Raw genomic sequence first — 26067 nt, 5'->3', positions numbered from 1 at the left:
AAACTCACTAAGAAAATACCCCGTGTCAATACTCAGACAAGAGGAATAGTTTCTGACACCCATCACTCTTACACTCTTAACTCTTCCAACACAAGCTTGAGAGGAATGGAGTTGTATTTCCAATGGTTTGGTGTGCTTACAGATCAAGGGAGAAGGAAAGGGAAGAACAGCTAAAGCATATTCTTTGTATCTTTTCATATTTCTTTTTTTTTTTTTTTTTTTTTTTTTTTTCTTGATTAAGTGTCAAATTATTGGGACTAAATTTCAGAAATTCTGTTGCTTTGCCTGAATGATTTACAAGGCATTTGACAATTCATTAGCAATTAATAGAGCACATTTGGCAGGCTAGCAAACCAAAGAGTGTTATTCATTCACTTGATACCCGGCAAGCAACACGCTTTAGAAGTGCATATAAAAAGCAGAGTGATTTCAGAGCGGGTTGTCACCATGTGTTTGAATTTCTTGCCTTCTTCTCATCTGACAGTAATGATATAAACCGAATTGCATTAGGGCAGAGTGAAATACTTCAGCGAGTTTAATATTTCAAACCCAATTCTTTTAGATGTAACTTTGTGGAAAATCCTGGCTTTTTTGTGCCAAAGAAGAACGCTAATACGATTTGAGATACTGGATGTTTCCCTGGAATAGAAATAGCAAATTGACTTTTCCGATTTGCAAGGATCGGTGTCTTGGCTCCACTCGTACTCATCCTTAGGCATGTGTGATAGGGTACCTGCACTTTTGTAAGCTGACTGAAGTAAAAGAAAAGTTGAATTCAAATAATTGCCTCTTCCGGGCCATCTGCTCAACATTAAAAGAACATCACTTCATTATCCGATACACGTTATCAGAGATAATGTTAGCATTTCTTATTTTTTATTTTATGCTTCTTTTCAAATGCAGCTCAAATTCCCAAGCTCTCTGAAATGGTGAGTCATTAGGAATGTCATTTCAAAGACTGTTTTTAATCTCTTTATCTTTTCCCACAACTGATTTACCCAAGGGCACAAGTAAAGCACATGTAACAGATTCCCCAAGGTCCAAAAAATCATCATTTCTTTCCTATCTAGCCTTATTTTATTCGCACTTTATTTAAAACCGCCCTAAAAAGACTCGTCGAGTTGGTAATTTTAACTATGAGGTAATGGGTGGCTTTTATCACCACATAGATGTAAGACGATAACTGGCTCTGAATTTTGTCTCCTCCGCTTCTCGTTTCCAACATCTGACCCGCAGCCTGGTTTCCTGGCTATTTCTGCTGGCTTTGGAGTACAGGCACATAAAGCTCTTTTCTTTTTGGTCATTATATTATTTTTTAAAGCCTTCTCCCTGTGAAACCATTGGCTAAGTATAGACAATATGAGGTAAGGTGTTAATTCACTGAATTTGTTCAAAATAGATATTCAAGTCGGTGCTGAATTTCAAGCATAAAAATTATATACATGAATCAAAGACTTCACTGATTTCTATTCTTCATTTTAAAGTCATTTGTAAGAACGTCAAGGATGCTCTACGTAAACTACTCAGAAATAACAAGAAAAGGGCAAACTTCTGTATTTCCAAGACGTGGTTAGAACGATGCTTACTCTTGCACTGTAGTCGAAATACATTGTTTCACCACCACATGAAAACTTTGATTAGCCTCTTTCATGGTTTTTTTTTTTGGCTTTGGAATGCCAACAAAAACCTTCCAAGGGCAACCAGTCTCCAGCTGTCCTTCTCACGGCTCCTGCCGGGCAGGGTTATTTCCCGTAACTGTTGATGGCTCCCACCTGGGAGCCTGGGGGCTCTGCCACCACCATTCTTGCACCTAAATGGCCACGTGCCTGGCCACCAGCACATCCTGAAGATATTATTAAGAGGAGAGGCAAGCCTTACGAACTAAGAAGTCGGAGAAAGAAGGCAATTGTAACCCAGGAAGAATCTCGTATTAATGGGACTCTCAGGGGAACATTTGTCCATATTTATAGCACCCATTGTTTCAACCCTGATGGTCCGAACGCATTGCGTATTTTTATGCCACATCCTCGTTTTCAGTCACAGCACCCACCAAACCGTGAAGCTCAACCCAAGCAGTGCTGACACATCATTTTGTGACCAGTACCATAATTCACAGGACAACACTGTTCATGTTGTCTGCAGCACATCATTTTCCATGGGCTGGACGCGTACAGGAACACAACCTGACCTCCAAGGCTGCACGCAAAGCACTGGCTAGAGAAAGAGGAGGAATTCCGGGGAAAATGCTTTACATTTTTGGCTTTATCCAATTAAATTGTTCCACCTGGGCATGAAGCAGTCCTGGTCCATCTTGCACTGAGTGGATCTTTGGGCTTACTTCTGCATTGTCTCACTCCTTCCCTCGGCTGTTCATACTCATGCACAGAAAACACCCCTGTAAATGTTATGCTCATACTGCGGTAGGACAAGGCAGTGAATCACTTCAGACCGAGCAGTCTTCCTGCACTTACACATGGAAGGGAAAGTTATTGTTAGTTCTTTCTCCCAAATTTTCCCCAGTTGAGCCGCTTAAACTCAGCAAAGCCCTTCTTTCTTTGAACATCGGGGCTGATGAGATCAAATTGACTTCAGTGGTCTTCCTAAAAAGAAGAGCCCACTGATACCCCAGGATGCATCAACAGCAAGAACCGCACCAACCTCTTCTCCCTCTGCTCTTCCTCCATCTGTGTTTTGCTCTCTTATGCACTTTATTTTATTTTATTTTATTTTATTTTTTCTTGACAGGATTCCTCATTAATCTGCAGACAGACACTGTCTTCCTCCTGCTTCATTAGGGCTAAGCCATTCATCCTTTCCATCTGAGAGCAGCAAAGTTCAAAAGCACAACTAATTAAAAGCAACTAATGACCGGGATGGCCTTGCAGGCAATGAAAGGAACCATTTGCCTGGGGACATTTTAACAATGCCTGACTTCTGTGCTCCAAGCAGCCCAAAAAACAGTTTATGATCAAAAGCTAATTTTTTTGGGGCTATCTCTTTGTGGATCAGGCAGATAGCATTTCTGATGCACTGAAGTCAGCCGTTTGCTATCTTCACGGTTTTGGGAACAGCCTTAGGCACTGGCTTGAAAACTGGACCACTATCGGGCCCGTGGAAGTGTCTTAAATAGATGCTAGCAACTACTAATAACACAGGGGTGATGCTCTGTGCTCCAGTACTACAGAAGAAACTGCTGGAAATACCAAGTGCTACCTTGGATCTAAGTTGAGAGAAGCTGACTTTCAGAAACCACTTCAACCTATTCCAGCGGGGTTGGTTTTGACATCAAATGGATGGGTTTTTAGATGGGTTTTTATCTCCCTGAGGATTGTTACTATGCCAGACTCGTATCAACAGGCGGGTGGTACAGGTACGACCCAAGAGGCACTGCTATTCCAAGGTTCCCAGCTGGGTACCGATACCTGGATACACCTGAAGACAATCCCAACCCCCTTTTTCTTCCATTTCCTCTGGGCAAAAAATATGCATTATTACAAGAGTATGATAAAAAACATAGGTAAGCTATAATTAGAAAATAATACTAGAATTTACTGCAAATAGAAAACTGTAACTGAATTTCTAACATTTGTCAAATTTAGTTATCATTTTTGGTACACAGAACTTGCTCAGACTTCTGTTATTTCTTTAGGAAATTCTCTCTTTGAAGGGGAAACCATGGTGTATCTCGGCTGTTGTTTCTATTTTTACTTCTAGGTGATTTTTTAATTATCTGATCTCATCAAGATGAAACTTGGTCTCAATAGTAAACATTTTTTTTTCCCTGGCATTATTGCAGATGGATGAGAGATTAAATTTTTAAGGCAACTGAGCTCTTAAAACATTGGTTAACTAGAGTGTAAAGGGCAGTTCTTATTCTTTTACATGTAAAAGCAGTTCCTTACTGTCCTCTAGTGGAGTAGCACTATCCTCATGAACAACAATGGACTTTCAAAAAAAGAAAAGTATTGATAAAATATTCATTTCACTGTATGTTGTTCACTCTTCTGTACCCAAAACCTCCGCAAGCTGCCTTTTGTATTTCAGTTGAAATACTAGCGACCTTCGAAGTAAGTACAAGGTACTATCAAATGGCAGAGCCTAAATAATGGATCATTTCTGCAAGCTTTACATCTGTGGATCTGTGGATCCAGGGGATGTGATGCGTATTTAGCCATGTAACTCTGAAGCATAGCTCAGGAGGCAGACACAGACCAAAAGATGGGGTACAAGGGGAAATGGCATCTCTAGTAAATACTCTGTGGAATTTTGGCAGTATCCTAAGTGTAACGTGAACCTAAGTGCAGCTATACTGAGGGGCACATACGGAGACAGATACTTCCCCTAGGATACTCTCCCCGTTTCCTGTAACCCAGACTTCAGGAATGCCTGAGGCAGCAGAAGTATCTTTAACACATTCCGTCCTTGATGACTTTTTTCCACTTTATATTCTCTTTTTTTAACCTGCCCAGACTTTCTGTATCCATAATATCCTGCAGTGGTTCCATAGCCTAATCCAAAATTCAGCTGGATATGTAGAGAAATGCTCCCTTCTGCTTGCAATTGAGCCTGCTACCTGATGCCCCTGATGAGCAACGCTTCCTGTTTACAGAGTCCACGCTTCAGGACTTCATTGGCATCTGTCATAGCCCTTGTTATGTATTTCCTGTTCAGATTCTTACCTTCTGCTTTGCAAAGCGTGCCCTCGCCCTTGTTTTTCTATATGCCAGTTCTACTGCTGTCCTCTTTCACAGCAAATAATTTAGTCGACTTTCTACTTTGCCTTTCTTTCCTTCTCAAAACACTTGGGCTGAATGCAAGAGGTCCTAGAAGAACTCTTATAACCTCCTCCTTCTAAAGGTGCATCAAACCTTCACAAACAGGTATAATCTAAGAGGTAACTTCTTTTATACCTGCTGTGAGCAGAACTCTGTTTTGACACCTTCAAAGAGACAAAGACAGGTCAACTCTTTGCACATTTATCCATAGCTCTGCAAATCCTGCTCATCATATTTTTTCAATTAGCTCACTGTTTCCAATGAACCATAAAACTACTCATGCTGCATCTCCACTGATCTCCTCAGAGTCTTTAAAAATCTGGTGGCAGAACAGTCACTCTGTACTCCTCGAAGAGCAAAGCTGTTTTTACGCTACAAATTCCATGCTATAGCTAAGGGGTCAGCAGTTTCCTCGCTTTTGAGTCCACAGGAGTACTCCCCAGTGCCGCCAACTTGCTGACACTCACTTCATTGATGTTTTCTGCCACTTCACTTTACAACAGCTCCTCTTACCTTTTCTGCAAAGAAAGTTCCTTAAGCACTTCTGTAATGAACATCGGTCAAAATAAAAAGAACATCACTGCAAAGAAAAAGAATCCAGCTTTGTCATCTTATCCTTTAAACGTTCATATTACAGTGTAACCATTTAATGACTCACTGTAAACTTCACTCTGTCTGACAATTACTTATAAATATTGTTTTAAAGAAGAAACTTTTCATACAGCCAATTTTACAATGAATTTTAGGATTTGCTGTGTTATTATAAGTCTCCACTTTTGTTGCAGACATAACTTCTTTTGCATGGATTCTTTGACCAACTGCTCCAAGAAATGAATACTGCTTACAATTTTGTAAACATCTGCTGCCAGCACGTGTTAGTAAACATAGAAATGACTAATGATTTTCATTGTTATTTGGCTTTCTGCCTTTGCTACACAATAGGACATTCCTGTGTGATGCTAAGGCAACAAATCAATCAATCAGGCAGGTAGGATGGTGACAGTGCCTGCGGATACACTAGTCTATTTTTCTGCAAGGCCTACGTCATCAACCTAAGAGGGTTCTGTGCTTCTTCTTCGTGCAGCCTAGATTTTTTTTTTATTTTTGTCTTTTTAGGGATATGCCATAACCTCTCCACCAGTAGAACCTACGGCCACTCCTGTAGTAACTGCATGAGGAATTACATGGTCCCATCCATCAAATATTTAAATACATTTTTTTATAAACACACAAACATCTAAATAAACTAAATATATGAATAAGAAGATATATTTATATATACACACACTATATATGGTATATATGTATACAAATAAATGTATCTTCACTTCATACGACTATATAAAATCTATCTATACTTTCTATTCTTGTATTTCGGTTTAAGGAATATAAATATTTGCTTATTTTATGATCTCATTTTAAAAAAGTATTCTCTTTGGTTGAGCCTATCCTTGGTTGCATACTGCTTGCACATTTTATTCTTCTCTGTCCTAGAACACTACTTTATTCCTAAGTATCATATAGTGATCTTTGGCCTGTGTAAAAGCATTACACCTTGCCTCTGTGATACCGTATGTTCTTACCCTCCCATAAAACACCTCTACAGAATCCTTCATAATCTAGTGAACAGCAATCATCATTGCCTAGGAGAACTCTATGCATGGCTGTCATCCAAATTTAAAAGTAACAATCCTTATCTTCTTATCAGTAAAGCATAGAACTGAGTACAAGCAGATGCAAATTAAAAAGAGAAAAATTGGATACTCCAATTTAAACAATGTAGAAACATGGTGCTATACATCTTGCCCCAACATTTTAAGAAAAACGCTTAGACTGTATGGATTTCTATACTTCCAAACTATTAACAGTAGATACCTTTCATATTTAATCCAGTTTTATTACAAGTAGATAAAACTATTATTGCAATAAGAAAAAGGTTATATAAAAAAATCCAGTGCAAAATGAAAGCACCCTACGAAATCTGCATTTCTGTTCCCATTGAGAGGCGTTTAAGACCTTGCAAGAACAACTGTGATCTCGGTGACTTCAAAGAAGTTACTTAATAACACAAAGATCAGACAGGATTTGCTGAAGTTGTAACCGTTGACTTCAAAGAAAAAAAAAAAAAAAAAAAAGGAGACTTGTTGTTTGACAGGTGCAAAAATTAATACAAAATGTATTAACACAATATGAAACAAACTTACATTAAATAGTTTTGTTTCCCAGTACATACTTCAGATTTTCAAATGAATTTTATAAAATTTACATATTTAATGAAATGATTTATCGTTGTGGAAAACACAGTTCTCTATTTCAAGTTTATATTAACTATAAATATCTAAGGACAGGAAAGATGCTCTTCCAGTTGCCCTACTTCCCCATCATTTATGTCTTCTGCTCTTTGGCTTTCGGAGAGAACATGACCGCATAAGGTTGCCGCCTTTTCGGACGTTGACAGGGAGCAAGATCCTCTTTAATATATCCTTAGAAGAATAAGAACAAAAATGAGGCAATCAATACAATATAACAACATGCATAGCTTCAGTTTCATTGTTTGTTTACCCTGAAAAAAAGCTGATTATGCCTCCCCCTACCCTCTCTCGTAACTGGTTCTCACTTGAGAGAAAGTCGGAGATCCCAGGGTGCAGTATCATTAATGAAAACACTCAACTGCTTCCTGGTAGATGGCTGCACGGTAATGCAATACCAACAGGTAAGACTGAAGAGAAGAATGGAGGCTACAAACTGTTCATCTAAGTGCAAAACCACATTTTTAATTTTCTTCTGAAAAAGATTTTATATAACGTAAGAGTAACAAGTATATTGGTACTGCAAATTCAGTTGGCAAAAACAAACAAAAAACACTTAAAAATGTATTCCCTAGTCACAAAGACGAAACTTTAGGCACATGCATTTCGTGTGTCTGTTTTGAGAGCATTCTTTTTTATTAGACTTGTCAATCTGGAAGAAGCCAAGCAGTAACCTACAGATCAAACACCCTTTGAACAGCTCTCTGATAAGGGAAGCGTATAGGAAATTTCTGTAACATGCTCGACTTCACTAACACTGACAGTAAGCAGACACTTTATGCAGATCAGTTACAGCATCTGGCTTTTGTCAAGCCCTTACTGTTTATCAGCAATAGCATCCGTTGAAGCGAGAGGAGTAGATTCTGACTTCATAGTTGGAAAATACTTTCTTTACGACCCTCAGTTATTTTAAAAAATCCAATTGGTTCAAGATACCACTAAGACACAGAAAAAACACCCTACATCCCCCCCTACTTCTGAGTGACAACTGCAATTGTTCGGTAGCCTCTCTAGTGTCCTCGCTGCACTCTTGTACAACATGTTTTTTTACGAAGAAAGGGCAGATGTAAAGTCTGCCTTTAATATGCTGTCGAGGACCATTAACAACTAAACAGCTCTTATCCTAGCAGAACAAGAAGAAGATTGCTCAGAAGCTCATTTTAACAAGCATGCAAGCAGATTCCAAATGGGTAGTAAAAGACAATTTCCCTAACACGGTACCTCGATTGCCTGATGTTATAAATGGACACGGCTTCGCATTTAGACCAGCTTCCTCACTGGCTGCAACAGGTACAAGGCAACCAAGATCGGAAGGACTACGATTTGTTCATCTTAAAAAACAGTGATCGAGAACCAAAGAAGGCTCTACAATGAAAATTCTTTCTCGTTACCTAAGGCAAAAGAGGAACGGACAAGCCACAGCCAAGCCCTACCTAGCTGGACACAGAGGGAGGAGAGAGACAAGGCACAAAGGAAGCGGTGATTCAGCAGTGTTCCTGCTGGACTGATGGATTCACTCTCCCATATGTGATACCAGAAAAAGATTTATGGGCGAGGGGAAACTTTCCTGAAGCCTAACCACGCCCAAGGAAACTTAATGGCCTGCCAATTTGGTAACTCTCTTAACCCTTCACATTGGCTACATTTTCCTTCACCTGACCTGAAACTGTTAAGAGAATGGGTGAAGATAAGGGAAGATTAATGTTTCGCAACCAGTATGAATAACATAGCTCACAGACAGTTCCTACAGGACTCCGTATCTCAGGTTTCCACCACTTCTGAAGAAACGTACATATAGTACAGTACAAATTCACCATGTTTTAAAGCCATTAGTGAAAACTAATTTTTATACCAAACTCCAGGATTTAAAAAAAAATATTTAGGAAAGAACAATTTCCCTTGAGAAGTTAAAAAAAAGTTAACAAAAAATAGCTTTTGATTTTCACTAATAACCAGGATATATGCATCTAATCACATCTGACCCTCAACTTTTCAGTTTTCATTTTGTGCTAAGGAGCTCTCAAGATACAGAGGAAGGAGACCAGTGGTGCTGCCTGTCTCTCCTCACTAAGTTCAGCCTTTGCCTCTGAAAATGTTGACCTTGTTCTTGCTTTGCTTCAAAGACAAGTAGAGCTTTAGTTCAAGTTCCATAACAATTCCAATTATTTCTGCCTTCTCTATCTAGGTTCTGAGAAAGTTTCTCTATGTTCCCTTCTTCCTAGTAGTAAAGGTGCTGCTAAACAGGGACAATATTCTTTCAAAATTATGGTTGCTGGTAAGGAAACAGAGCTCAGAAAGACTGGGTGAGAAAGGCTGCTGTATGAGCTAGAGACAAATCCAGAAAACCATTAAAAAAAAAAAAAAAAATCAGCATTAAGAGTGCTTTATAAGCCATTTTTCACACTAACCTCTTTCCACACAAGTTTGGGTGGAAGGAAATCCAACCTCCCAGAAATTTTCAGGTGTGTTTGGAGGAATGTAGCGAAATCTGTGTCTTGAACAGGCAGCTAGTTTCTTCTCTCTCTCTTCTTCTGGAATGTCTGCATAATACTGTGGGTTAGAAAAAGAAAAATCCAAGTTAACACATTTATACATACACAGCAACTGCTTTACATAATGACACGGTCAATCATTGTTCATCAACACAGTTACCTAAAAATAAGGGTGAGGATAGCCAAGAGTAAAGATTTGTTATCCCCATGACAAACATCTGGCCATTATCCTAAAAGTTTACAGAATTTTCAGGTTAAGCATAACCTTACATTGGCATGTTTGTTAACTTCATTTAACATACCACAGGTACAAGGTTTTGCAGTGTGTATAGTTGCTTATGTCAACAGTTTGACTGATTTTGTGGAGCTGTGACACAGGTGTTGAATTAGATAGGAATTCTCTAATAAAGTTTCAGTTTACAGTTTCAAATAAAACAGAACAATGAAATACAATGCTAAAAATTCACGCTGCAAGATTATTTGCAGTATCTAAACTTACCGAGCTTATAACAAATCAAAATGCTTCCTGCTTTATTATCCTCAAGTTAGGTGTGCATCAAAAGCCAGTTTAATGTACGGTGATGGACCTCTGGGACTCCAGAAGCTACCTGGACATTCTCTAGAGCATGCAGTAAATTGACTAGCTACTTCTCCGCCAAACACACCATTTCTTTTTTAAAAAAAAATCTTTGTCAGCAGAAAAGAGAAAAAGTATATATACCACCCTCCAAGCTTCTTTGCTATGTGTTCCCTTCAGTAGCATCTTGAAAAAACAGATTTTTTTGGTGCAGTTCTTTAGCTTAGGATTTTAGTTTAGTATCTCCTAAAACAGCAACATGACACTTAGATACCACAGGGTACCACCATGGTATTTTCAAAGCCGAAAGCATTGTTTGGTTCAAGTGGCAAGCCAACACTCAGAGTCTGGATTGCACAAGAAACCTGGCCCTCATAGAAGTGGTGAAACGATTCCACCAAAGTGATAACGTTATGATTCAAAAAATGCAGAATTAAAACCTCATTCAGTCAGCTGGAAAGCGATCTAGAGTGGGAAACAGGAAAGGAACAGAATTTCTGTCAACAGAGATTACTTCCTGTCTCCACCTACTGGTAGTATTTCAGAAAAACCTATTTGGAATAGGAAAAACAACAGGAATTTATTAGTGTACTTTACTAATAGATAGCAGGTAAAGTAAAAAATATTATTTTGTGGAGGAGAGCTTTTTATTCCTGAGATGTAAATATTGAAGATCATGTAGATAAGAGAGCAACCACAGGTCTGAAAATGCCAGTGACTACTGTACAAACCAGGAAAAGTAGCCTTGGTTCATCTTAGGATTCTATAGTCTGTGGGAATTGCAGCTTTTCCCCCAGTATCAGTTCAGATTTCTCGCCCTTCTACAAGAAGAGTGACACCAGAACATATTCTGCTCTAATAGCCCTCATTAGTACAGGAAGCTGATCAGGAAACCCACGTGTTACTAGAAGACAGCTTACTAAAAATCTGCAGTGTACTGCATTGGGAAGGGGAGGAGTTAAAAGTTTATGATTACAAGGGAATATTTGTGGATCGAACACTGAAAAATACAGCAGAGTTTTTGAGGAAAAGAAAATGAGAAAAACACAATCAAGCTAAGCGTGCATTCAAAATAAATTTGAAAGCAATTTTTTTTTTTACTTTAGTTTGTATTGGGGTTGGCAAAGAATGAAAGTTACATATATGTCTGCTCTACAGAAAAGTCTGCTGTTTTCTAGATTGAGATCACTATTCACAGCATCTGCAGTCATCACAGAACATTTAAGCTAGGTTTTTCTACATGTGCGAAGTCTCATCCTGCAGTACCTTCACCATGGAAGAGTTCTTTACAGAGCTCCACCTTTATTTGCAGTCTCAAAAAGAGAGCAAATCCTTCAAACGCTAGTCACTGGTTTAGTAGGTATTTACTCATTTGTGTAATCTACATTTATATAAAAACATCTGACTCATTCTCCTGCTTAAAAGTGTAGCTAGACTTAATCACACTTACCAATGTCACTTTTACAAGCAGCGACTCCTCCATACAATTTTTCTCTGATACCATCACAAAGTTATCATAACAAGGCAAGACATCGTATCACATGTTTTATGCTGCGAAGTGAATGAGATGCTTCCACCACGTTTTGTGATGAGGATTTAAAGGACTTAAGTAACTCTTTGCCAAGGCACAAAGAGAAGTGAAATCTCTCATATCAGCTCAGAAGGACAGGTAATCCCTCCCACTCTCACACTGCTTGTAGCACACGGCCAAAACAATTTACTGATTTTTACCCACTCCCTAAACATTTCCTTAGACTTCACACACTTCTCTAAACCTTATCACTAATAAGCCTAGACTTTTAAAGCATCATTTACGCTTCGTCTAACACTCCTTTTTTTCACAGGCATTTAATTCCAAGGTAGTTTTGTTATGGAGCAGTGATATAGCCAAGCATTACGCATGTTCTAAGACTTGCATCTTGACTGGCCTAGACTAAAAAAATATTTTCTGAAGTTTAAAGTAGAAACCTAATATTGTAAAAATCAAAGCTCTTACTGTTTGCAAAGTCACCATTCTAATTAAGAGGCCAGGAAGTAACAAGACCTGGATAGACTGATCTATAGCTTACAGAAACAGGAAATTGAAACAGTTAACAGGTGTCTCTAAGCCCCCAAAATAGGCTAAAGTTGTTATTGTTGTTTTGTGGGTTTTTATTTTTTCCCCATTCCTCCAGCACCCTGTTTTCTTTCAAACTTTCTAAATTAAACACCTTTTTTTTTTTTTTCCTGAAAATGGTATTTATAAGTTGACTGTAAAACTTTATTTTTATTCAATGAGTTTTACCAAAGATATTTTTCAGGAACATATTTTTGTCCAAAATGCACTCCAATAAATTTCTTCAGCTAAGTAAATACAACTATAAAGTGAACAGCAGGAGAATCTATGAAAAATGTTGGTTCCATACAGGTGTGGAAATTATATGAAAAGACTCTGGGTATAAGTCACACTTGCAGCATGTTTACTTATTACGTCATTGCCTAATTAACTCCAGCCTGAAAGTCTACTGTAACCAAATACATTACCAAATAACCTTACTATACATGGAACTGTGTCAATATTTTATCTTTATACAAAGTATCTGAAAGCAGTTCAGTAATTTTAAAGGAAGGGAAAACTTACAAATGGAAAACCCTAAAATCTCACACTTTTTCCCTGCAGAGGCAAATATTTTTTTTTAAACATTTGTATGTATATTTACATTGGCACCTATGCTGGTTTAACTATCTGAAAACACAGACCCCTCAGAAAACAAGGAACAAAACAGAAATCAAGACACGTGTGTAACAGGAAACAGAACATACTTATTCCAGTACCTGTGAATTTCAGTAGATTTTGTTGAACTACAGAAACTTAAAATCATTCTTTGACTAGCTAATGTATCTTTTAGTAACAAAACCTGGTTCAACAGTATGGAACTATACTGTGAGAAGTTTCTAGCTTCATACAGGCATTTAAAAAGTTATATGCAGTTGCTACAGTTAAAAAAAAAACAACAGAACAACTTGATAAACAGCTTTGGTGGACAATTTTTTGCTCACCTATGCACTAAAAATGACAACCAGACTCATAATTTCAATAGCACTTCCTAACTTAGATAGCAGAAGAGCTGGAAGACCAAAATTCAGAGCAGTACTTACTATTTCACATTCCTTACAAGTATGGCCAGGCAGTTTTCTTCTTTCTTCTTTCTTACGAATAACCTCAATATGAGGAAAATCTAACATAGTATTCTTTCTGAAAAGCAAAAATATTTTCATAAGATTGTACATTCATTTCCTCTGTACGTCTGAGGAATTCCCCACCCCCCTTTTTTTTTTTTTTTACAGTACAATAATGGATCGTTTCAAGAATGTATAGTTTCAAGAAAAGAAAAAAATCACAAAATATCTACAAAACCCAAACTTACTGTACTTCATACATGAATAACATTATTTCCATAAGGAAAACAGACCAAAGGTTTTTAAAATATACTATGATCCTTAACATACCCCCAGATGTGTCTCAGATTTTTATGGCTTTTCATAATATGAAAGTAAGTAACTTGATCTAAATTACTCAAAAAATACATCTGAAGAAGAATACGTATTTTGTCTGGGACAAAGAAGTTCTTACTCTGATTTCTGAAGGAGGAATATATTGTCTGGTTCAAGCACTGAACAGATTTACTTTTTTTTTTTTTTTTTTTTTTTTTGCCAGTGTGCTCTTTTTCAAAACCAGAACACACTAAACAAATCTTCCTCTGCAAAGAAAACATGCTGAGGTGTTAAAAAAAAAAAGAAAAAGCAAAGCCAATAACTACTTAACTGAAGGCCATAATATCATTATGAAATGAGGATTCAGACTACCAATGATGATTAGGCAGAAAGGCAACAGAGGAAGCACTACGAGGTACAGTTGCTTACAATTCCTCATTTATTGCCTAGAGGAAGGGGAAGAAAATGCCAGAGATAAGGAAGTTTTTATTTGTACAAGCAACCCCTAGCCTCTTTGATGATAAAGTCGTGCATGGCTACTTGCCTGTAAGAAACTGCATGGAGTACAAAATGCTTCATTCAACAGGATTATAAAAAGCAGAAATACTATTCATTTCATTTCAGCAATTAGGATAGAAATGCCTCTCAATGTGTTCAGTCGTATCCCCCCCTTCATCTTTTATCTAATTTACTGTGTTTTACCTGTGCATCTTCAGCTGCTAGTAAGCTACATACAAACAGCTTTGTTTTATGGAAGAACAAGTTCTCTATAGGGAGGAAATGAAGAGCCTTAAAACGCCTGCATTAAACAACCTACTTTTATTTCTATTTTTATTAGGAAAATTACCTTTCATCACTTTTGAAATATGGCTCCACAAAAGCTTTCTGTTTGGCTTTATCTTGTTTATCCTCATGTTCTGTAAATATATATGAAGAAAAAAAAAATACACATCACATAAGGTTAACAGACTGCCTAGAGAAATGCCTGCAAAATGATAAGCTGGAAATTATTAAGAACTGTAAAAATGCCATGAGCACGCTGCTCTGAGGCAGCAGATTCAAAGAAAAAGTAGAAATAATAGAATTGAACCAGTGATCAAAAAGCATTAGTGGAAGAGAAGGAAAAGAGCAATGGACAAGCAAAGAAGATGAGCAGAATAGCAAAGGAAAGGTTGCTTAAAATACAGAATATTGAGAAATCTCAGTGTAGGCAGGGGAACAAAGGAAGCAAGCAATTACAATCATAATTTACAGCCAAAAACTGGTGATTCCTTTAAAAGTCACCTCACCATACAGCTTCTATGTCAACTTCCATTACATCTCCCATATTTGTGTGCATGCAACGCAAACCAACCAACAAAATAATTTTCAGGTTGGTTTGTTATGCCATTACAATTCATGAACTTACAAAAAATGAACTGAGAGTTTAAGTGGCATATTTGTTCCCACAGAACAAAGCCTGACTTCAAATCAACTCTCGCAGTTTGATCAGTCTAACAAAGACAAAAAAAATTATATCCCACTCTTTAGTTTCTTGCTTGCTACTGTTATTCCTTTATCCTGCTCTTCTTCATGAAGAGTTTCTTTTTCATCACACGCAGAAGGGCCATCTTCTGGTAAGCATGATTCATATTCTTCATCATTCGTCCGATCAAACATTTCTGTTATGGTATCATTCATTTTTTTTTCTCCTCCTATTATAAAAAAAAAAACACAACAACATAATGAACATCCACATCAGTCTCTCAACAATTTAAGAACGCATATTTTGACTGAATGGATATCAAGAATCAGCATCCACTTCCAACTCCAGGAGTGATTAACTTAACAATACCGATACATTTATTCTTTCTGCAACCTTTCCATGAATCTTTTAAATGTGTACAAAACTCAAATTTTTCATGAAGGTATCTTGATTCCATTTCTAAATTTTGATTAATTGCTGAATCTCTTTCATATACCTTTAACCTTAGAAGTACACAGATGAGATTGTTGTAATTCCGGCTTAAGCCAAGCAGAAGGAAATACTTTCTTTAGGTAGGAAATAAACTACATAAATGTGATCAAGCTGCAATGGCTTAAAATAGAAACGAACAAAGAAAAAAAAAAGAAAACCCACCCCAAAAAACAACAATCCAAAACACTGTGGCCCCGCCATGAAAAAATCCACAACCACTGTTGAAAGTCACTGCCCTGCAGCCATGATTCACCACTTACCATACACTAAATGGACAAGCAAATACAAATAAATACACCTGGACTTATTTTAAATGCACTAGTTCCACTTGTATACTATTAAAAATGAAACTTCCAAGCTCTTAGCTGTAAGCATGTTCATTACAGGTCAGAACATGGAAAGTATTTAATGTCTTAAACAATATAAAAGCATGGTACTAGCTTTGTCTCAGAACAAACCTTATTTACACAAGGTAAGTTAAAACAAACAGACACCATTGATTCTATTAGGAAACAGACTTATCTTTGTGAACTGAAAAATAAATACGTGTCTTTTACTGTAAACCACTTCCTATAATCTAACCACACATGGGGAAAAATATCCTTTATTCTTTACTGCTTCACAAGAAGTGAACCAAAGAAGAAAAAAAAGTCTTACTTGGACTGCTTTCCTGGTTTTGCTCTTGATTTTTCATTTTTATTAGTACACTATCACTAACATACGTATAATCCATATCAACTTCTCCTCCAATTCTTGACTGAGAACCATCCTGAATAAAAAAATAACGAAACAAGATAATTGGACTCAGAAGCAACTGGTATAGTCATTATCGTTGCTATGTATATAAAATCCTTTCGTAACTGTTACTGAAAACTTTTGGACACTGTGGTATTTTTTTTCCTGCAGTAATGTATTTAAGATAAAGATGTAAAATAATAATAAGAGAATAACTTGTTTTGAAGTTGAAATGGGAAGTATACATTGGGTGAATAACATTATTTGATAGACAATGAATTCCTTAAAGTTTTTATGTTAAAATTCTACAAGGAAAAAAATAAGTAGCAACGAAACACTGACAAATTTCAAAATAGTCGATTCGAAACTCTTTGATAGCTCTCAAGCTAGACAAAGCAAACAAAGTTCAGGAAAATTCTTAGTGAACCCATTAATTCTAATAACCAACGTGCCCCCAAATCAAAGAAGGATAGTAGTCGTGATCTGTACATCTTCCATTAGCTTGAAGACATGTCACCAGGAATGCTTTCAATGGAAAAAATATGAGATTTAGAATATTTTTTGTCTTAACATAAACACCTAAATACTCTTCAGACAATCAATTTTGTACTGAATACCACATGGCAAAGTTTATCAAGTACAAGACGGCTGAAATGTTTTAGGATAACTATACTGTACTATGCATAAACAAACGTTTTAGGAGTGCAAACAAATCTCAAAGGAGCAAAGGATTTTTGTTATCAAGTGGTTTTGGACTGCCCAGAATAAAGCTCATGATATTACAGAATCCCAGAATGGCTGAGGTTGGAAGGGACCCATCTGCAGAGCTGCTTTCCAGCAGGTCAGCCCCAAGCCTGTACAGGACATGGGGTAATTCCTCCCTAGGTGCAGGGCCCTGCACTTGCCTTTGTTGAACTTCATGGGGTTCCTCAACTGCCCAACTCTCCAGGGCCCTCTGAATGGCCCCACAGAACTGTGGTGCATCAGCTACTCTTCCTGGTTTTGTGTCATCATTACTTCTAGAGGCTTTTTTTCCCAATATTATGGAACATGCTGACTTGGTGCAAGAGATAGTTTACCTTTGTATCAATCACAGTAATGTCCATTTTGTACTGCGAAAGGTCAGCTCCCGGGTCTATGCTCCACTGAAGGTTTTCTAAGGAAGTTTTATCTTTCAGGTCTGGACACAGAATATGACAAAAAAGACAAATGATTAGAATTAAACTCTGGATACACCATCTGATAGTATCTAAAACACAAGTTGGCTTTCTCTTCATCAATTCATCTTTGGTTTTAGGGACTGATTTTTCTCAAATAATAAACATACTCATTTGGTATAAATAATTTTATCTGAAGATTCGGAAATACATCTTAAGTTTTTTGTCATATTGAGAGAGGACACCATACCTTTGTGTTTATATGTTGTATATAATATTTAACAAATACTCTTGCAGGTAAAATCTCTGTACTGTGCAAATCAATTGATATTAAAATTGGATAGAGCATTAGATCAGTAGGACCACAGAAATTAAGTCTTAGACCACAAGTGTAGAGAAGTGTCTGGAACAATGGTTCCAGAGCTGGCTCCTCCTGATTTGTGAACCAGAGATCTAGATTACAAGATACATGACAATACCAACTGCTTAAAGATTTTTAAGCTTATAATGCAAGTATTTCTACATAAAATATGCAGCATAACATTTTAGCTAAGGAGTACTGAGACAATCCCAGTTATAAAAATACAAATTTTAGGACTGGGATCACTTAAGGGAAAGAACATAACTTCTAAAGCAAGTATCTGTCAGAAATCTGTTCATCACTAAAGGCACTAATAGGTCATTGGGAATCTTGAAATGTTTTCAAGCATTTTAAACTCAAACTTCCTGAGATTTAATTTCAGTATGTTATTGACATTTCAGTACGTTATTGACATGCTTCAGTAAGATACTGTGTGCAGCAATAACAATACTAAATAACTGAGGAAAAAAAGGTTTCCTAACTTGTTGAGTTTACAGCTGAATCCCAATGATAAATTCATCATACAGGGGAGGAAGAAGAAAAACTTTATGAAGTATAGTAAATTATGATACAGGTTGAAAAGCTGAAGGTGATCTTGAGAAGTGCTGAATAGAATGAGACTGAACTGAGAAAGTTATTAACGTGGGAGGAAAGAAGATAGAAAGAACTGTATTCGGCCACAGCATAGGTTGGCGAGGTTAGGGAATAAAAGGAACATTTTCGTTAAGTTACCTTGTTCGTTTTGCAGTGCTTTGTTTTTTGATAGTCTACAAGGGTTTGGTTGAAGCACAGATGCTGGTTCAGACTCTCCATGTCCTGTTCTTGCTTTCTTTCTGTTTGGTACATGGCCACTGGGAACCTAACAACATATTGCAATTTCACTGTTTCCCAAAACTTAAAAACACCATTTCAAAGGAGAAGGAAAAAAAAGTCAGAAAAATATACCTTTACATCATCAAAAAGTTGCTCTGTGTCTACAGTACTCGGCAGCGGTGCAATTTTGAAGGGAGGGATTTCTTCTTTCATTTGGATCTGTTTTTTCTTATCTGGAAATGTTTTTCCCAGCATTGCCTCTTGTACGTAGGGTTCCTCTCGTAAGTCTCTGCCAAACGAAGAGCTCTCATTGTTGGCATTCTGAACAGAGGGTGGACCCTCAGGAAGGGGCTTCCTTAGCTGTGAAAAAACATCATGCAGAGTCACCTGTTTCAGTCTGTTTTTACAGGTCTCCTCACTCCCTTGTTTTTTCTCTTGACAACGAACTGCAGAGAAGCGATCAGACAGATCCAAGGGCTTATCAACCGTGTGTTCCCCATTAACATGCTGAATATCTGATTGAAAGGGTACAGAGTTCTCTTTGTTGAAAGATGTTTTTTCACAGCTAAATGCATGCTCGTCTTCAACTTTCTTTCTCTTAGCACACCTGCCTTCTTGCTGCTTCTGGTGTATGAGAAGGAAATCACTCTTGATCACCTCATTTTTAGCTGCACAAGTGTTTCCAACACAAGTTACAGCCTCATTAGTATTCTTTTTCACAACCATTTGCCTGTTGATAGAGGCCTGGCTGATAACTGAGCTGATTTCAGTTCCAAGATTCAGTGGCGCAACAAAAGCAACATCTTCAGATTTTGATCTGCTTTTATGAGATCTAGAACTGGAAGGATTGTTGAAGAGGTTGGTTTTGACATTAGGCTTCAATCCTGAATCTAAAATACAAGGGGTATGACATGTACTTGAGTTGTTCTTCATGTTGCTAGAAGCTCCAAAAACAGGAGAAGCTACCTGAGAATCCCAGTCAACATGTGGTGGAGTATTCTGAGATGCATCTAAAAAACTGAATACAGTGAGACATTAAATAATTTTCTGGTGTACGCAGGGGGTTGGGGGAAGAAAGAGGGACATATAAAAACTATACATTTCCTATCGATGTTCTGCACTAAAGCTGTTAGAGTATTAACTGAAATTATTAACTAGCATTAACTGAAAACAGAAGGAAAAAAGGAAATTTTTGGTCTAGGAAGTAAATATTGTTGCACTTAATGATGTAAAAGGCAAGTAAAAACAGACCTCGTCCTTCATTTTAGCACAGTGAGAAATTCTATTCCACATTCAGCTGAGAACCAAGGACAGAATTAAGTCTACCCAGGAATCTCTCCTGTCAAAAGGCTGCCTACCTTTCAATGCAGTGAAATGGAGGAAAGTGGGAATGGCTGTGAAAGCAGTCTATCTAGGCTCTTGTACAGATCTTATAACCATGACAACAGATTCTCAAAGCTTCTGCAAGTGAAGGAAAAATCTGCAAGGTATTTTTTTTAAATACTCTTTTTTACTTGTGAACAATAAAACAAAAGAAATCATTCAGGGAGCGACTGCGTACATAGGAAGCCTGTATCAGAAGTTTGAGAGCAAAGTCCACAGTTTTGTATTTTATCAGTTCCAAATTACAACTTATTTACTTGAAAGAAACCCATATAATATGAAAATACTTAGTTCTGTGTCTGTAGCTTTAAAGCAAACTGCTGTTTAGAACAATATTATTAATGAGTGGAAACACACCCTAAACTGTTGTCATCATTTCTTGATTCAGAAGCTGGATGTTGTCTTGAGTCTTCAGACTGCATGCTCTCTGGAGCTTGGTTCACAACAGTACTAGTGCGGGGAGAATTCAGTACAGACTGGGACTCCTTGAGAGTGGTGAAGAAAAACAAAGAACAGAAGCACAAGAAGTTATTTGAGTTAAAATTTACAGGTATGCTAGATTTGTATATAAATATTCCTAAGTCCCATTCAAACAGAACTATTCGAAACTTTGAAAAATTAACAAATGAAAAGATAAAATTTCTTTAAAAGCCACTGGTGAAAATTTTCTGGAAATTCAAAAGTTCACTTATGCAAATGTGCACACAAAGACATTTTGTCTAAGAAAAAAATTGTCTGTATACCATCATCTTCACTGTACTTACCAAGCAAAAATTATTAAATAATCTCACCCAAGTCACCAGTCTTATCACCAAGTAAACTTTTTTAGTGTGTTAGACGTCACTGCTGCACAGAGGCTGGCAGACCCAAGGATTTACTCCACCGTCCTTGTCAAATTTAAAAGATGTGTACATGGCAGGAACCACGAGCCTCCCATTTCCCTAGCTGCCAGACAGGTGAGCTCAGTTACATCTGCTCTTGCTACAGAAATTCTTAAGTAAGCCAAAGCAAACTAGAGTGAACTTACTGGAAACTCTGAATACTTTTTGCAGAATTTTAATGCAAAAGAGAAAACAAAGTGTTTTCAAACAACTGGCAATAGAAGTTGATTACATGAGAAATTTGGGAATATTACTTACAGATTCATCCTGAACAGCAAGTCCAATTGTTTCTGCAACAACTGCAGCCAAGTTAAAAGATGGCTTTGGAACAGGATAGCCTCCCATCCTTGATTTACCTTTATAAGTAGAGAGAAGCTCACGTAATGAGTTAAATACAAGTTATACGATCTTATTCCACTTACACAGGCGGTATAAACTCAGAACTAAAAAGATCACAAATTAAAATCTGATCATTATGGAAATAGTTTGACCTGTATTAGATAAAATCGTACCTGGATGCGGTGAGTGGAGCAGAGGGGTAAAAAATAGAATTTATGCCGAGGGCAAACTGCTGCATTTTTAAGGAGAAATATACTTCCTGTGTGGTTGTGGTACCCCAAAATTAAAATACAAAAGACAATTTTATGTAGAGGTTACATTTCAAATTCACAGTCCATGGCAGGAGCAGTATGAGAGCAGCATGTAGAATACTAAAACTGAATATTTATAGTAAAATGACTGTGCAGTATATTTCCAAGGTGACGCTTGTTATTATTCTTGTGTTTTTATAAGGAAAATAAAAGAGATGAGTTTCCCTTCTTTCAGGGATTTAACATTATTAAGTTTACTGAACTGGGGTGAAGTAATAATATGATATGAAATTACAGCAATTAGAGTATGACAACCCTGACCTACATGAGCAATTCCAAAACATTGACTCTCTCTGTCATCTATAGTTAAATACTTCACAGGAAAAAAATAAAATAAGATCAGGGATATAGAAAGACTTTATTAAAGACTATATTAAACACTTATACCAATTTACAATTATAGAAAAGGGAGAAATTAACAGAATCACTTCCAAATTTTATATACTTGCTTCAGACTAAGTGCAATTCTCAGAGTATTTTAATCTTATTGTTGAAAAATCCGATATAAGACAATTGGATGAGTTGACCAAAACAAAAGAAATCAGCAGGAAGAGCCACACTGAGCTTCTTTTTATTTCTTGACTCTAAGCCCTAGCGCGATGCCACCAGATCACATATCTAGTGGCATAGAGACAGGATAGGCATCTCAGAAGCAGTTGTGATTAAACATAACTTCCTTTTAATCTCAGCTGTTGACAACCCCTCAGTTTTACAATATTTCCTCCTCATTTTGAATAGAATTAGTACAAGATCTGTTAATATACTTACTTGGTATAGGGGACAGTTGTGGATCACAGGTGTCTGCCACTAGTATCTCTTCTCCATGGTGACTGTTCACTTGTGTGGAATAGAGAGGAATTTTTCCAAACTCTAGGAAAAGTTGTATAAACATTATCACACGGTGAAATTCGATATTCTGTTCTGACAGTTGTGCGTACACACAGACCATGATCCTGATCTTAACAGCACTTAAAAATGAATTTTGGTATGTAAGTAGGTCCATTCATCTAAGCACATCTGCTTATTTTCATTTTAAGGTGACCCATTTGTCATAGCGACACAAATATTTCATATTAAAACTGCCTCACAGATGTGTCCCCAGTCAGTCAGCTATAACAATGCTGACATAATTACATCACTGTCTACACAAGCTGCATAAGCACTAGGTATTTGATCTATAGTTCACCTGTTAACACAGCATCAAACTACTGAAGAGTAAATTGTCCAAGACAATAAATATTTTCATCAGCTGAGATAATGAAAAAGTGAAAAACATGAGATTTGAATCATGAACAATCTTGTTTTTGCCATGTCGTCCTCTCCATCCGGACACCGATCGTTCTCCTTAGCTATTCATTAACTGAGAAAGGTACTTACACCTTTTCACACACGTTTTAATTTAGTAGCTCAAGTGTTGTTAGTGTTTTTTTGTGTGTCTGTGTGTGTGTTTTGTTTTTTACTCAAAAAGTACAGAAGTAGGTATGTTTAGAAAGGGTAAACTTCACAGCACCAAACTTAGATCCCTAAAATAAAAGGCACTAATAACTAACCCACCCTTTCTACCCCATAGTTGTACTACTTCTATTCTTGTGAAGCTTTTAGTCAAGGCTTATATTTAGATCTAATCACATATTTTAAAAAATACTTTATTATTATTATTATTATTTCAGAAGATAAATTACTGCATTAAAAGCACATGGATTGTTTATTGTATTTCCTGTGTATCATTACAATACAAGCCATTCATTAAAATACTTCTTATGGTTAAAACACATTAAAGCTACTTCTATGACATTAGAGAAGCAAGTCCAGAAATTAAATGTGCACAATACTTCTGGACTTAGACACAAAACAAATGCAAACAGTGTATCAGTACTAGAAAAAGAAAGATCACGTAGCTACTAGAATTAAATATCTGTCAGTTTCAGTAATATTTAATTGCAGGACAATTGCTGAATGTGCCAAAACATTTATTTCACTCTCCACTAGGTGGTGATGTAGCTTTGTACACACAAATCAAACCCTAAGAGATTTTTGGGTCAGTTTGGAGTTAAATAAGCATTATGGGCTTAAAAAACTCTGTTGTATTTACATGAGGATGTAGAATAATAAGAGGTTAAGACAAGCTCTGAGCATACTGGTGATAAAACAGATGCTGCTAAAGCTGTTCCTCCATTGTCTCATATTACTGCATAAATGGAAAAAAAACAAAAACAAACCAAAAGACATGCAAAAGAATTACTGAGACTTTTTTTAAAAAAATGGTTTTACCCTTTGCAATCAAGTGTCGGTGTCTTTTTTCCTTAAAAGTAAATTTTTAAGCAATAAAATGTATTAAAAACCCAGTAATACTCTCTTACCACTGTTGCTCTCCTTAAGTTCCAAATCTGGATGCGTATGTTCTGTGTATCGGATATGCCTGTTCTCTTTTTTCCTTCTCATACGATTAACCATAGAAAATGAAGAAGTCAGAACTGGAGAATCTGGAATGACTCCTTCTTCTAATTCCAACGCTTGCTGTTTTTGCTCCCTGGAGTCCAAAGCAGGAGGTTAAACAAAACTCAAGTCAGAAAAATTAAGAGCTTTAGCAAGCAGGACAAGCATTTCATTTAAGAAAGCACAATTTAGAAGATACAGCCATCCCAATAACATCTGTGCATAAGAAGTAATACTAAAAGAGAACTTTTAACAACAAATCCAAAATTGCTCCATCAAAACCAAGAACGGCCTGCAACCCTAGCTCTTCATAGTTGATACTATGTTGCAGAGTCAGTACAGAAAAATTAGCTTAACTGTGTATTCTTTTTCCAAAAACTCTATCTAGACAGCAAGAAAAAATAATTTCAGTTTTTATATAAACTTTATAAAGAGAGTTTGTTCAGTATTTAATGAGGGCATCACTCCCAGCCATATGGTGGTGGTAGTGGAGAATGGAAGAGGCAGCAAAAGAAGCATGAGGAAATCCAACTCTGCCTGCTTGGTCATCTTTGGCAGCACTTTTCCCAATGATTCTCAAGAGAAAACATGGGCCAAAGATTATAGTTAGGAAATTAAGAGAAGGATGGAAGGTTTTCATCTACGGGAAGAGGAGGCAATATGGATATTTCTGTTTGCATTAAAATGAACCATGGTATCTTACATAAAATAAGTTAATCATGTCATGGTTAACTGTCAAAAGGTATCTGGCTTGAGACAAGCAGAATTCTTACAAAGTTCAGCCTTTTACTGAGACTAACTGTGAACGTTAGTCAAACAAACATTGATGCATTTATTTGCTTCTCTGACACTTTGATGTATTCCCTTGTGCAATTTTGTAATTCCTCTTTTCTAGCGCATTTACACAGAAAATACCATAACTGGAAGCTGTGCCATCTATTGAAAATATCTTCAGGAACAGACCAAAACATGCAGAAAAACAGTGAATTAATCCAGTTACATCACAAATTTAAGTTAGCTGACAGAGTTCTCTTTAAATTTAACTCGCACAGCCTGGTATGAGATATTAGCCTGCCTAAAATTTTTCCATGTAAGACGAGATAGTTCTTAAATGCCACCAGAAAAAAAAATAATAATAAAAAAAAAAAGAACTTGCCATATATACATCATAAATATGCATTAAATCATTTCTGAATTATGGAAGCATTTATTTGAGATTACAGAAAACGTTTTTGTAGAAGTCTTCTTGCTCTTTCCATATATAGATAATGAAATTCTGATCTGATAAAGGAGCAGATAATGCAATTCTTCTGAAAGTTCACTTTTTATACAGGTTTCTTAGATTTTATTTTGAAATATTAAGCCTTGGGAAAGGAACACACAGCATTGCAAAATCCTGATTTTGTGTCACACACTAGAAAAAACCTTCTACCTCGCACCTATTTGATGGTGTTATCTTGCTTTATTTAGACTGAACAACTTAGATCAACAGGCCACAACCAAATGCGGTGGCTCTATTACAAACAGCAGAACCATCCTTGTTAAATTAATTAATCCACACAACTCTGTACCCATTTAGATATCCACTGAACATGCTGACCAAATAATCGGGTGTTACGTTGATCATTCTCAGCTTTCCTACAGTGGCCAGAGATTTTTACTGGAAACTAAATTGCAAGACTAGGGATCAAACTAATAAACTTGGATGGATCTGTTTGGCATCAATTAATATTTTTAATGCCGGTTCCTAACTGCTTTTAAGCTACTTAGCAGACCCATTATTGAAAAGGAATTATAAAGTGAAAGCATATAGGAATTTGGTACTACTTGGTCTCAAAGAGGAATATTTCCAGTGTTATCAAGTATGTTCTGGAAAGATGAAACGCATACAGAAAAAGAATAGGATGATTAAGGTGCAAGAGATGGGAGACAGAGAAATACAAAAGGAATAGAACCACAGGCCTTTCAAACTGTACTCTAAGTTGTTTTACTCAGACAACAAGGTTACTTTCTAATGAACATAAGAAGAAATTATATGCCGAAAAAACCTTACATATCATGCCCATA

General features: G+C 36.7%; 1 protein-coding gene across 1 annotated transcript in view; it reads right to left on the bottom strand.

Moving 5' to 3' along the window:
* Positions 1–7002: 7002 nt before the first annotated feature.
* Positions 7003–26067, bottom strand: part of RBBP8 (RB binding protein 8, endonuclease) — a 35658-nt gene continuing 16593 nt past the window's right edge. The window contains exons 8-20 of the mRNA XM_032183294.1: positions 23925–24094; positions 22333–22434; positions 21173–21270; positions 20391–20518; positions 18783–19668; positions 18570–18696; positions 17399–17499; positions 16242–16353; positions 15151–15321; positions 14475–14544; positions 13292–13388; positions 9493–9634; positions 7003–7258 (exon numbers count right to left, since the gene is read on the bottom strand). Of these exons, the coding sequence (XP_032039185.1) occupies positions 7161–7258; positions 9493–9634; positions 13292–13388; positions 14475–14544; positions 15151–15321; positions 16242–16353; positions 17399–17499; positions 18570–18696; positions 18783–19668; positions 20391–20518; positions 21173–21270; positions 22333–22434; positions 23925–24094 (2302 nt within the window). The 3' untranslated portion in view covers positions 7003–7160. The remainder of the gene's footprint in view (positions 7259–9492; positions 9635–13291; positions 13389–14474; positions 14545–15150; positions 15322–16241; positions 16354–17398; positions 17500–18569; positions 18697–18782; positions 19669–20390; positions 20519–21172; positions 21271–22332; positions 22435–23924; positions 24095–26067) is intronic.

The sequence above is a fragment of the Aythya fuligula genome, chromosome 2 (genome assembly GCF_009819795.1).
Source record: "Aythya fuligula isolate bAytFul2 chromosome 2, bAytFul2.pri, whole genome shotgun sequence".
Lineage (NCBI taxonomy): Eukaryota > Metazoa > Chordata > Aves > Anseriformes > Anatidae > Aythya > Aythya fuligula.
Note: the sequence above shows the minus strand (reverse complement) of the source record. Positions and strands in the feature narration are given on the sequence as shown.